Source organism: Nicotiana sylvestris, chromosome 3 (genome assembly GCF_000393655.2).
Source record: "Nicotiana sylvestris chromosome 3, ASM39365v2, whole genome shotgun sequence".
In the NCBI taxonomy this organism is placed as follows: Eukaryota; Viridiplantae; Streptophyta; class Magnoliopsida; order Solanales; family Solanaceae; genus Nicotiana; species Nicotiana sylvestris.
In genome coordinates this window covers 78,368,489-78,382,633 of record NC_091059.1, presented here as the reverse complement: position 1 = coordinate 78,382,633, position 14,145 = coordinate 78,368,489, and the positions used below count along the sequence as shown (strand labels likewise).

Sequence of the window (14,145 nt, the reverse complement as noted above, 5' to 3'; positions counted from 1 at the left end):
CAAGCCTCTATTTCATTTATTCCCCTAATACGATGGATGACATCATCGTCAAGCTCCTCATTACCTTGAATTATTGACTCAAGATACTGGAAACTTTCTCTTGAGGATGACTTGTATATCAAGTCTCACTTCCACGTCCACTTCATAAGTTACGTCATTGAACTTGCACTCAGGTATTCTGTCTTAGTCCTGCTCAACCTGAAACCTTTAAACTCCACGGTTTAAACCTCCAACCAAGTGTAACACCGCCTCGCGTCTCATCAATCAGTACTATGTTATCTGCAAATAACATTACCAAGGCACCTCCCCTTGAATGTGACATGTCAATTCATCCATCACTAAGGAAAATAAGAACAGGCTAAGGTCTGATCCTTGGTGCAACATCATCAAAGACTGAAAAGTAGCCCGAGTTTCCTCCTACAGTCCTTGTCCGGATCTTGGCTCCCTCACACATGTTCTTAAGATCAAATGATTTAAAAGCTTCCTATCGATTTCTTGCTTAAAAAGTACTAATATTTGTCTGTATAGTGGATGATTAAGGGTAAAAACAAATATGTTAGAGACTATTATATCCTTTTGATGCATACACATCAAAATTGTGAATTTCCTTCTAAAAGATCCTTTCTTACTTCTAACAATTAGATATTTTTGATTTTATGACAAAGTCAAGTTTTAATTCATTTGTTCAATATTTAGATATTCAACGGAAGAAGAGGATCCTTGGCACAAAGGCAAAATTGCCACCATGTGACAAGGTTCAAGCTATGGAAATAGTCTTTTGCAGAGATGCAAGGTAACATTGCGTACATAAGATCCAATTTGGTCCGGTCATTCATCGGACTCCTTACACAGCGGAAGCTTAATGCATCAGGCTGCTTCGATGTTCGATTGAATAAAGTATAAATTAAGTACATAAAGGAGGAGCTGTATGAGATTAAAAATATAATGTACAATATAGGGATGAAGTTTTTTTCATTTAAATGACGATCATAGTGATTATCAACTCAAGGAAATTACTCAGAAGCATTTCAAAATTAAGGAATCTAAACATTGATTCGTGTGATCGAACTTATGAACATTGTGGATATTATTTGAAATGAGCAGGGTGATAAAGTGTCATTTCAATGAACATTTCTTCAGTATTTACCCTTGGGAAAAGAAAAGAAAGATAAAAACATTGAGCATTTTATATACAGTTAAAAACAGGCTCTGCTAGTTTGATATTGAGGAATAAATTTTGAGAAAAATAAAAGAAAACAATACAAAGACGTGATTGTAAATGTTTCGACAATCAAATTGATAGTTTCTTACAAAGAAACTCATGTAACAACTGAATGTAACTTTTAGAAGCTTTTTCTTCTGGTAACTTTAGAAGGCGAGCAACCTCTTGAAATCCTGCATGCTGCTTTACATGCAAAGAATTCTCACTTGCACTGTGCTTCATCTCCTGATTGTGAAGCTTTGGCTTTGACAGAGCCCATTGCATTGCCCAAATTGCTAAGGGCCTCATGTAACACAGTGATCTATAGTGATCATATGTGTTCCATCCCTCAGGCGTTTGGAAACCAAACCTGCGCATAGAAGAACCTAATACTTGATCTCTGCTAAATGGTTAAGAAGATCTACTACTTTAATTCCTGTTTCAAAATATGAAATTTCCTATCCAACTGTATAAAGGCGAGCGCAGAACTATGAATAGGAGACATTGTACGAGTATCTACATGACCTAAAATATCAACATACTTTCTAAGGATGTTAGAATTTCGTTGCAGAGTCATTTCATGAACCGGAACACCTAAAACTGTAAAGAAAGAGTATGAAATCGCTTAGACATTAATTAATTTAAAAATTAAATGAAAGTGAAATTAGTAGTGAGGTGTCAGTATGGAGTTGCGTCAACAGTGGATGATATAAGCTAGACTAGGCTAAATGAAAGGTTTAGGGAGCTAATCAACTAGTCAATAGAGATGTCATTATAGCTTTGGATTCATATTTCTTCATAGCTTGGCACATATTATTGTGATGCTTCTCTTATGAACAGGTTGAAGCTATGAGCAATTTCATTAAATAATCTATCAAACAAAGGCATAAACATAGATTCGTTTTAACAGTGATGCTTAATGGTATGACCAACCTACAACTATTAGCTTGATAAATGGTGATCCTTCACATCCGTAGCAATATAGCCTTTTTCTCTATTCTTGATAGTCAGAATAGTAGAAATTAAGGGCATTTTGGAAACGAACAAAAAAAAAAAAGAGAATGTCACAAGCATCACAAAATAGTAGCACCAAAACTAACAGAACTTCACGGTTCTTGGTAATGACTTGCTAAAATAATCTATGCATATCTAAATGGATGCAATCTTTACTAGTATCTAGTTTATCGCAAACAATCACCAAGCCTACAATAGGTTTTCCCTGATTCACTAGGTGACTTGTAATTATATGATATTGGAAAAATTCTCAACAAAGAGTGGTTTCCTATTTATATTGCTAAATTGCTGTTTGGTTGATTTGACCAACAAATAGCTCCTTAGAAACCTCATCTTATCCGGACCCACTCAAGTCCCCGAACAATTCATGTCTCAGAAAATAAAGAAGAAAATTATAGTCGCTACTCATCGAAATCAGTATTTCAAGTTGAATGACAACTCATCTTTTCAGCCTGGAAATGATAACCTCAAAGAGAAAAAAGTAGAGGAGAAAAGAGAAACTTACCCGAAACCTTCTTCTGACCAAACTGTCGAGTGTATTCCACTTGCTGTATGAAATGCTATGTCCACCAAGCCCTCTTGTATCATATTAGCAGCAAGAGAATATGTGACTCCTGTCCATATTTCTCTTGACTGCATAGCAGACATATCAGGTTTTCCATTTGGTTGCATCCCGTTTACAGCCCCCCGAATCCCTCCTTTGTGCTTTAACACATTGAAATCATAGATTTTCTTGAGAGCAGTTCTTATCTTCTCTTCGTCAGCAATAGGTGAAAGACCACTCGCTCTCGCATACCTATGAGATAGCATACTAATGAGCAACAGCTTCTATGGTAAAGTATCAAGTTATCACGGGTCTATCAACCACATGAAACTTCAAAGAACATGAAAAACGCAATATATTCATAGGTGGTGAATTTCAAGTTCTTTTCTCTAAATTTAGACAAAATTCGTCAGTTTAGAGCCTTTAGTTCCTCTTGCCCCGTAAGATGAAGAAATAACTCACCATTGACCAGCCAACTGATCAGCGTGAATTGAAGAATTTGATCTACGACCACTATTGTCATAATTAAAGTAAGAACCATTCCATAACTTGTCATATACGGATTTTGCCTTCTGAAACTTTGCCCAAAGGTAATCAGCAGCTTCAGCATCACCAACCTCACGAGCCATCGCCGAGGCAGCTTGCAGAGCTGCTACCCAGAGCCCACCACAATATGTGCTCACTCCACTAACAGTCCAAGCATCGTACGTTTGATCAGGGAACCCTTCATTTTCAATCATGCCATCCCCATCCTTATCAAACTGATCCATATATGCTATAGCTATGTATACTGATGGCCAAACAGCTTTTCCAAAATTTTTATCACCAGTAGCAACAAAATCCCTATAAACTTGAAGGACAAATTTCGAATTTAAGTCCTTCCATCTGTCTGAGTTGAAGAAATTGTATGAATTTACTTCAAACCATGGATCATTAAGTCCAATATCATGAGGGACGGCTCCAAGCACTTTTCTGGAGGCCCATGTTCCATCACTCATAATATTCATTTTAGATGGATCATGCATCATTACCGCCATTGCGCAGTCTCTTTGGATGCTCAGCTCAAGTTTTGGGAAGAGCATTAATAGTGCATATGATGCATAAAAATGAACATCATAGGTATTAAACATGTGATATTCAATCCCTTCAAGATAAAGAAACTGGCCAATGTTCTCCTCTCCATCTTGAAGTAGATAAGTGCCAAAAGCAGAGTTTGATGCCACCGGAGTCTGAAGTTCGTTAACAGTAGATTTCATCCTAGAAAGTAATCCCATATAGGTCTCATGTTTTTCATCCAATTTTAATGTTTTCTCAGAATCCAATTTGGCTTTATCGAGGGAAAACTTTTTCTCCCCAATGGTTCCAAAGTTTTGCATGGGTAAGGATCCATCTGTGACATTAAAATATAGCTTTAATTAGACACAGTAACACAGAATGCTAACAGAATTTTCTTTCTGTTTACCTGTCCAGATCGTGCCCCCTGCATTAAGATAATAGAGCTCGTTGAAAAGAGTGATGCGGTACCTGATGCAAATGGTTGACACTTCAGAAGTTTATTTAGAAATTGCAATGACATGTATATATTCTGAGGAAAAAGCACTTAAAATCTATATTTCACCATTCTGGTAGGCTTGTGTCTTCAAGTATAGGTTTCTGCCACGCTTCAATCTCACGCTCCCAATTATTATGTTCTAGTTTAAAGATAGGCAAACAATGAAATTAGAATGCTTATATGACATATGTTCACATCCATCCATTCACAGAAAGCCTGTTTGTTCATAACAAAATCATTGGAGATCATGAGTCATTACGTGTCATGTCTGTCAAATTGAGCAAAATTTGCTGTTTAATGATACTTTTGTAATGAATTTTTTTTGTTGAAGCCATTCTCCCTTTTGTTGTGCAGCTCCAAAACATAAATAATACACAATTCTGGAAATGCCATAATATGTACATTACAATTCCATGATTGATATAATTACCTAGAATAGCGTCATGGGCAATAATAGCTGAACCATCACCTTGAACACCATAGAATTTTGTATATCGTCTGAGACAATGTTTAACATCCAAATATATTTAGCTATGAACAATTTTAATCATAAGACTCTAGATATAAAAACTGATTTATGACCTGTGGTAAGTCTTGCCACTGGGAAATCTTATTTCTGGGCAGTCCCAGGCAAGTGAAAAAGTAACTGTCCGAACAGCACCAGGTGGAATTTTAACAGAGGCTGCTAAGGAAGCTCCAATAGATGACCCCTTTTCCGATGTTATCAAGGTCTGAGCATCCTTAAGATGGTCAAATGAACCATGCTGTTATAAAGAAAAATTGAAAAGGAATTACGAGTACAGAATATGACATAATATTGATGCTCATATTCATCATAATCATTAGAGTAAAACAATGTTGAGCTATAAAGTAATGACTTAAAAATTAATAACATGCGTAGCTGTTGATTATATGCAAGAACCAGGAAAACAAACTAACCTCCTCAATTTCCCTCCACATGTCCCTTGCTGTCATAATCTCAGACTCTCCAGATATCAAAAAGCATGGACATTCTGAGACACAGACATCCGCAGTTTCTTGAGCTGAAATGGCAAAGGTTACCGGAGGAAGTCCATCTGAAGTGCTGAACGGAAAAATACAGTTGTATTGTAATAAGACTATCAAGCATATGGGGAAAAGAGAAGGATTGCAGCTATAGAATAGAGGACAGTTTACACAAAACATACTTGTGATGGAGGAGGATGTCATGGACACCGTCTTCCATCCTACAGAGGCCAATGCATATTGATCAGAATGAATCATCCAATGCAATTAGCAATGAAACCAAAAACTGATTCCATTAGACGCTTAATATTAATTGAAGATGAAGTAGGAAATATTCTTACAAAATCTTCTTATTAACATGTCCGCCAGAGAATTCTGAGATTCCACCCACCGAATTCTGAAGATAAGATAGTAAACATGCTGAAATAAGTTGCACAGCAAATTCATGATAAGCATTCATTTGAAACAGTAAGGAATGCTTCTACTAGAAAGAAAAATGTGTCGACATACAGCCCATGTGAAAAGTAAGGTCACATCAGCATCAGTCTTCCCTGAGTTAGAAAGCTGCAGAAATTATCTTGAATAAGATTTAACATATAAAAATGTTAAGACTGGTCAGGCTAATTGTAAAACGTCTTCTACATGTTTTAGAATACCGTAAATGTGAATACAGTGACCGGCAAGCTGCTATCCTTATAATTATGTGGAATAAATGGTGAAAGCTGACGACAAACAATGCTGAGTTCGGGATCTGGAACACCTGCTTGATGAATGATTTATTTATTAGTTTGAATTAGATAAGAGATTCAGACTTCATACTTTTGATTTATTTGTACATGATACCATCATAGACAGTCCATGCTCGTGGATACAAAGCGTGATATGTGCATTTCTCCCTGTCTAGCTTCCATTTCCATGATTCAATACCCAATCCTGTGTTCGTTCTGTATGACTAGCTGATTCAGTATCATTTTATAATGTTTCTACAGCACTAGGCTCCTACTAGAGCATGTGTATGTCTTTAGATGTCTCACATCAGTTAAGCTGGTCACTTACTTGAGCTCTTCTGGACCTCTAGAGCATAGTACTGTTGAAAACTTTTCTCCGTTTGGGCGAGAAATGAATACCTGTCAAAGGAAAATTACAAATCTGTTAAATGTATTCCCATAAGGAAGGCCCTTACTCTGCATATCTTCATTCCTTTAGAGTTGCCTACATATGAACAACTATTTTTCCATGAATTAATAAGATGTTAAGAAATCATAAACCTCTTTGGAGTTTGCCACCTTAATCAACTTTCAAGATAAATGATTATGTATTTATAGCATTGCAGCAGCATGGTAAAAAGGTTCTGTTGCCAGCTAATGTGGTATCCGAAAGAAAAGTGAGAGTTATATCTTTGATTAAAACCAGTAGTATTAAATGAATTACTTACTGAAAACTGGTTTGCAAGAATAGGTGTATCTTCACATTTTCTGGGGAATAATTGAAAGCGTTGAAATTCACCTCTCAAACTTCTTCCAATACTTCCTGCACTGCAGATTGATGTTTCTATTACAAAGGTCATACAGACTTGCAAGACTCAAACCTATGCGGAGGCAGTGAAGTGTAAAGTTCAACAGAGTTCTATATCAATTCATATCCATCAACGGAAATAAATTTGCATTTGCTTCAACAGAGTTCCCATTGTACCCTTCATGAGATGATTTATAACCACACAAATATCTAAGGGCTTGTTTTAGACAACAAGTTTACAAAATCTTCATTTCTTTCTTAAACTCCGTGCCAAGTCAAATGGTGCCACATAAATTGGGACAGAGAGAGTACTATTTGCACTTTCAATAGATTGTTAGTAGTCAAGAACCTTAATACATGGTGAAGTAATTTCCTGTTTAACTGAAACACCGTCGACTGACCTTTACTGGAATGAATGTTACCGTTCATCATTTAGCACACTGTATTTTACAATTCATTTATTTTTCTATTAGATTATTTCTGCTCTTAAGCTACAAAATCATTTTCGTCCGCTCCACATACTTTACATTAGACTGATACAAACTATATGAGAACTCACCCAATACCACCTAATGGAACGCCATGATAACATGAGAGAAGACGCTTGTTGTATGGATCCATGATTGATGGCTGAAAACATAAATTAGAGGACAATGGTGGTAAAGGGCAGAAGATAAGAACACCATTCATATGGTCTGCCACGTTATGAAACTTTAGAACATGGGTAACAGGTATTACACATTACCGTTCCCTTTGCAGCTTCTTCATTTATATGCCTCCACAACCTCAGACCAAGTGGAAGCTATCCACAAAAAATAAAACGATAATTATATTACTTCAATAGAAAGATAAAAAAGATTTATCTTAGGTAGATATGCAACAAATTACCTACTAAGTGTAGCAAAAATATATGCAGATGAAGACTGGCGAAGAACAAAATCTATCAAGATTTCTGATGCTGCTGATGTAACCAATATTTAAAGCATAAAAAGAACTAATTATGACCAAAAAGCAAATGTTTTTCTGAGTGAATACTTAAGCATGTTCCCAGTAGAACAGAGATAGGAAATATGAAAGCTTACGAGGTGTAAAATTTCTCGAATGCTAGGAGCAAAATGTGTAGGGGTACTTCCTGAACAATTTAACTTCCGCTGCCATGTGAGTAAAGGAGGTTTTCCAGGATCAAGCTATATGCAAAAGGATGAAACATGATACATTTATATAACAACAGTTGCATTCTCTTATACAAAAAGCTATACAAATTAAAAAAAGTTCCCAATATCAAGGGCTTCACATACAGTAGCATAGTGTTTCAACGATAACAAAGGAACCAAGAATCATAAGAAAGGACCAAAGGCATCATGAAGGTTAAGGCACTACTCGTCTTTCCTTCTCTTTTTGTTTTAATTGTTATTATCATTAAATTTCTTTCATTTCTTTGGGTATTGAGAGGTTGGAGGGGGCCTTGCAAAAGCGGAACCAAGAAGATGCCCAGAGAACCCTCCAGCAGATGCAAAGCAGACAAATAAATTTACACATGCTAACCTACTCTTTAAGACAAAATCTATCTTTTCCAAAATCCAAAATGTCACTTCAGATTTTTGTCATAAAAATACTGAACTACAAGAAATTGATTCATCAAGTATATGCTCTTGCGAATGGTCTACTGAAGCATCTTTAATACTAGTAGTGTAGTAGTATAACAACTTGTATAAAACTTCGTACCACCATGATAAAAGCTTTCGAAGATCTCAATGTTTTTAGCCAAGATTGATAATTAGGGGATTGTGCAGATCTTATTCCATCATACACAATTTCCTAAAGAAGGAAAATTCAGTATTTGATTAAACTAAGAACTTTTCTGCCAAATGGTTGCATAATTTCAGCAAAGAGTTTCACCTTCTCCAACAACGAATCACGTCGTTCTTCCTCATCGACTCCATTTTCCAACATCTTGCCTAAGAAAGAACAGAGAAACAACTTAGCTATAACATTCTAGAAAAGAAATAAAGGGCTGTCATCCACCATTCAGCTTGCTTTTCGTCTCTTACCTACAAGTAGTACAAGAGGACAAGACACTTAAACTCAAAAAGGAATCAAATTTAACTTGAGAAGAGATAACACCCCCAAGAGATTTTTTTTTTGGGTATATACAACCATCTGGTGTGCGGAACTCACTAGTCGACTAATCCAGATACCCCAAGAGAAGTGGCTTCAAGCTTTAATCTTATCGAGATAAAATATCTGAACGATAACTAACAACGTAAAAAGAAAATACTTCAATGGTCTTTTCAAGAAATGAGAATAAAACCTGATCATCATCAACTTATTTTTGCCAAGAAGCATACTTCTTGAAGGTTTGGTATTAGCTGTAAGTCAAACTTTTTGACACTTACGGCTAAAATTGGATAAGAAATAGTTTGATTAGAAGACTTAAATTGGTCCAAAGAGGCAAAGAAATGAGGACTTTTTCTTCCATTCTTATCCTCTCCATTAAAATCCAACTTCCAAACAGTCCCCTCATCCACTTTAGAAAAGTCAAGATTGTAGATATTACTCTTCCATGAACTTGAAATCTACTCATCAAAACAAACTTAATCATTCGCAAGATTAATGCAGTAAGAAGAAAACAAATAAATATGATGCAATTGGTATATAAAATTGAGAGAACTTTTTTTAAACTCTGATGAACATAAGACTTTAATTCAAGCAAATGTAGACTAGCTTCAACTTTAACCGACCGGACTAGAAGGGTGTATTGTAGTCAGCCTTACCTTGCATTTCTGCAAGAGGCACCACCTATGTCAAGACTCCCTTCAATTTTAACCACACCAATAGAACTAAAAAGCCGCAATTCAAATCAATGATCAACATTTGAAACTACAGCAATATAGTAAAAATGAGAGAAAATTCATATTTTTTACTTTAAACAAAAGGGAACACAAATATCTAAGTAAAGAAACTACAAAAAACTTACCTGGGACTAAGAAGAAGAAGTGGCAGTTCTGTTTTTGTTTCCTAAAGCTTCATTTTATATATATTTAAAAGGCGACAATAAGCAATGGGGTTGGTGGAGGGATAGCATCTTCTACAGTTGGTGCAAAAAATTCCAAAAATATTTCTTTCGTTAAGACTAACACATAATAACTGAAAGGTAGCAAAAGCGTCATTTTCAGTAGTGGACAACAACTAATCCAAAAAATTCCCATCATGAAGATTTATATGCATGTAGGGTGCCGGCCCGTAGGGATAAGTTGCGCTCAATATTAAAGAAATTATAATAGCTGTAATTTTCATAGAATAATGATCTAAATAAATCTTTTGCCCTCGTCAAGTCGTAACCCGGCCAAAGTTTAATATTCTTTTTACGTTGTACCGCTACTAGAAATTCCGAAAAAAGTAACCAAAATCTGACGACCAAAATTAATCTGTAAAAAAAAAACGATCAAAGTTGGTCGCTAAATTGGAGAAAATAATTATTTTAAAAACATTAGCGACCAAGGTTGGTCGCTTTTTGGTCAACGTGGTCAAAATGTTAACCGGACTGGTCAGACTTGCTTGGTCAAAGAAATACTGAAATTAGCGACCAACTTTGGTGGGTAAAGTGGGACCCACTTATAAAATTTTAATAATTAAATTATTACTTAAAACAAATTATAAAATATAAATAAATATAATTTAAATTTAGCGACCAAAGTTGGTCGCTTATGAAAGGGGAAGCAGATAGAGACCAACTTTGGTCGCTAATCTGGATTCAATTATAAAATTTTAATAATTATATTATTATTTAAAAAATTTATAAAATATAAATAAATATAATTCAAATTTAGCGACCAAAGTTGGTCGCTTACGAAAGGGGAAGCAGATAGAGACCAACTTTGGTCGCTAATCTGGGACTCAGTTCTAACGTTTAACAATTATGTTATTATTTTAAGTATTATATAAAATATAAATAAATCTGATTTAAATTTAGCGACCAACTTTGATTGCTATCTGGATAATTAGCGACCAACTTTGGACGCTAATTTTAATTTTTGGATAATTAGCGATCAAAGTTGGTCTCTTTTCAATTCAATATTGGTCAAAATTAAAAATCACTTTTGTATTTACAATCTAAATAATATAAATTTAATTCGTTAACACTTTTGTAATACAAGGGAAGAATACACTAAAATATACTCTAACATGCTATATATGTAGTTAAAGTAGTACAACGAAGCGTGTTATATATATATATATATATATATATATATATAAATTGATTCATCGACTTATAACCTACTCAGATGCATCATTGAATATTAAAAACAAAACGTCTATACTTATATCAATTAATCTGTTATAATTGATTCATCGGCTTATAACCTAGTGATGAATGAATGTAATTCATTAACTCTGTTACAATACAAATAATGAATACATTATTATGTACTATAACATGCTATATATGTAGTTAAAGTAGCACGAAGTGTGTGTGTTATATATATATACATGTAAGCACGTGATTTTTGCCCTATGAGAGAATTACTCCCAAAAAATTCAAAATAAAATAATTTTCCTTTGTGTACAATTTTGAGAATTTTTGTGGCATTTTTCAATAATTATCTGTATTTGTCCATGCATGTTTATTTGTTAAATTAATAAAAAAAATACAAAAATACATCGCATTTGCATTTAGGATTTAAGTTTACAATTAGAAGTAATTAAGTTTGTTTTACAAGAATGAAAATTGCAAAAATATGCATCGTTTGCATTTTTAGCATTCAATGTCAAATTGTGCAATTTTGTTTTAATTGGTGTTTAATTATGTATGATAATTGTTGCTAGGAATTAATTAGTATTTTTGATAAGTTAATTTAGTTTATAATTTAATTTAGAATTTTAGTTTTATTAATTAGAAAGTAAAAGAGAAGAGAGCAAAAAATATAAAGAAAATCGGAATTGGGCCTTTTCTTCAATTTTGAACTTAGGCCCAAAACACCTCTACCCAACCCAAAACCTTTGACCCAAGCCCAACCCCCCCCCCCATCTGACCACACGAGCCCCCCTCACTCTTGCTCTCATTTTTTGTTTTGTTACCTAAAAAACCCTAAACACACCCCATCTAACCACACGTCCCCCCCCTCTTCATCTTCTTCATCCAAACGAACTAGTCCAAAAACCAGTCGACCCCCGCCCCGTCCGCCATTGACGAGCTGCGTCGACCCCCAAGCTTCAGCTATTGTTTCTTCGTCTTCGTCTTCTTCGTCAAAGCCAGTTCGCCTGCTGCTGCTTCTTCTTCTTCGGCAGCCACTGCTGCTGCTTCATCCATGAACGTCGCCTCCATTGACGACCAGCAGTTCCTTCGTCGAGCTCCGTCGACCTCCCATGGCTGCTGCTCCTTTTTCTTCTTCGTCATCTCCCTCAGATCACGTCCAAACGAACCCCATCGGCTTCTGCTTCGTCCAGCGAACTGCAGTCACTCTCCGCTGCTGCTTCTCGACGACCATAACACCAGCCATCGACGACCATAACACCATTGCTGCTACCTTCGTCGAGCTCCAACCAAACCTTGCTGCTTCTTCTTCTTCACCATGGCCATTGCCTCGTCGACCTCCAACAAAGAAGAAAAGAACCCACCCTACTGCTTCCACAACCACACGCACACACACGGAGGAAAAGCGAAGCAGTCCGGTTAAAGTCCGGCAAAGTTCTGTCAAGGTCTCGTTTGGTTTTGTTTGAGTCCGTTGTTGTTCGTCGTTCGATGAGGCCAGTCTGAGTTCGTCATTGTTCATTTCCGGTTAGTTGGTTTAAGTTTCATTTCTGTCCGTATTTTGTTTGATATTCTTGTATTTGAAATCAGTATATGTTTGATTCTTTTCTTGTTCGTTGTTTATCATTTCTTGATTATTTCTTCAGTTTGTTTTATGTTCTTGTTTAGTTTTAATATAGAAGTGTTTAATTTAATCATGTTGTTAGATTTAATTTAAAGTTCAATTGATTATTGAGCTTAGTGATTTGAATCTACTTGTTTGTTATGTTCAATTTGTTACTGTTATTGAAGCTGAAAGTATGTTTGTTGTTAAAAATATTGTTCAGTCAAAAATATTGAGTTTCTAGCCTAAATTTGTTGACGAAATTTGATTAGAAATTGGTTATAGCTGCTGTATTTTGGTTAGATTGATTAGGTGAATTGGTTATAGCTGATGGGGGTAGAATGGTAAATTGCAGTATTTTCAGGGGTAGAATGGTAATTGCAGTATTTTCAAGGGCATTTTCGGGATTTTAAATGAGTCTTAAAAAATAATTAATGAGTGATTTGTCCAATAAGTATTAAATAATATTAAAATAATACATAAAATAATACGTAGTGGGGGACAAGGCATAATGATGGGGAATTAATACATTGTTTAATATAGTGGGGGACAAAGCATGCGGTAGTGGGGCAATAAGGGAATTAAATAAGGAAAAGACATATGTTAGTGGGGAATAATACATTTGTTTAATAAAAGTGGGGGACAAGACATGTAGTAGTGGGATTACGAGGCTCAAGAAGATGAGAGCTCTTCTTTATTTGTTTAATTGTTTAAAGTGGTCTGTTTTTGGACATAAATAAGGGGAGTTTGGGCAGAATTAAGGGAGGACTTTTAAAATCTTGGGGGGCTGGACACAAAGAGAAAAAAAAGGTTTTCCTGAATATTAAGAAAGAAGAATTCCGAAAATATTGAAAGGGGATAGGGGAATTGGCTGAATATTGGGAGAAAAAATTCGAAAAGATTAAAAGATTTTTGAGGATTCGAATTTGAAGAGAGTTTAAAAGAAAGAATTTTCTGAATATATAAAAAAAGGAGAAGAAATTCAGAATTCAAGTTAAAAATTGACTGACTTTTAAATCTTGGAGAGTCAGAATTTGAGAGAAAGAAACTAGATTTTAACGTTAAGAATTCAGTTTCTTTTTGAGAGTCAGTAGTTTGAGCGTGTTCTATTTTGAGTGCTAAAAGAACAAAAATCAGAACGGTTCCATTGCATCTTTTTCTTCTGGTTCAATCTGCATTCTGCCTGTGATTGTTTGGTATTGCTGGGTTTCAAGTTGGTTTTTCCTGGGTTGCTATTTGGTTATTTGCCACTGTTTTATTGGGTGTTGCTGGATTTCTGCTCGTTTTTTTAAAAATCTGTTGCTGGGTGTTGCTGTTGTTGTATGCTACTGCATTTCTGCTGATCTTCCTTTTCTTTTGCTTCCAATATCAGGTACACAACTGACACGCTGGTTACTGTAAACTGAAACATGAAGCATGAATATGAAATGAAAAGTTGAAGTTCTGAATTTATCTTAGT

General features: G+C 35.3%; 1 protein-coding gene across 11 annotated transcripts; it reads right to left on the bottom strand.

Annotated features, from left to right (window-relative positions):
• Positions 1–1,164: 1,164 nt before the first annotated feature.
• On the bottom strand, positions 1,165–9,930 carry LOC104212603 (uncharacterized). 11 transcript variants are annotated; one of them, XM_009761926.2, is made up of 21 exons: positions 9,809–9,930; positions 9,606–9,711; positions 8,731–8,789; positions 7,914–8,018; positions 7,577–7,633; positions 7,391–7,461; positions 6,752–6,851; positions 6,373–6,443; positions 6,160–6,260; positions 5,973–6,079; positions 5,827–5,880; positions 5,658–5,713; positions 5,499–5,537; positions 5,251–5,395; positions 4,894–5,075; positions 4,742–4,809; positions 4,378–4,450; positions 4,222–4,283; positions 3,222–4,149; positions 2,721–3,011; positions 1,165–1,571 (listed from the first exon to the last, which is right to left on the bottom strand). In XM_009761926.2, exons 2-21 carry the CDS (start codon positions 9,610–9,612, stop codon positions 1,292–1,294), a joined length of 2,856 nt encoding a protein of 951 aa, XP_009760228.1. In that variant the 5' UTR covers positions 9,613–9,711; positions 9,809–9,930; the 3' UTR covers positions 1,165–1,291. The 11 variants fall into 11 exon arrangements, with proteins under 11 accessions (XP_009760228.1, XP_070026948.1, XP_009760247.1 ...); XM_070170847.1 differs by having other exon boundaries at positions 9,606–9,671; positions 9,809–9,829; XM_009761945.2 differs by lacking the exon at positions 9,606–9,711 and having other exon boundaries at positions 9,809–9,901.
• Positions 9,931–14,145: the final 4,215 nt, after the last annotated feature.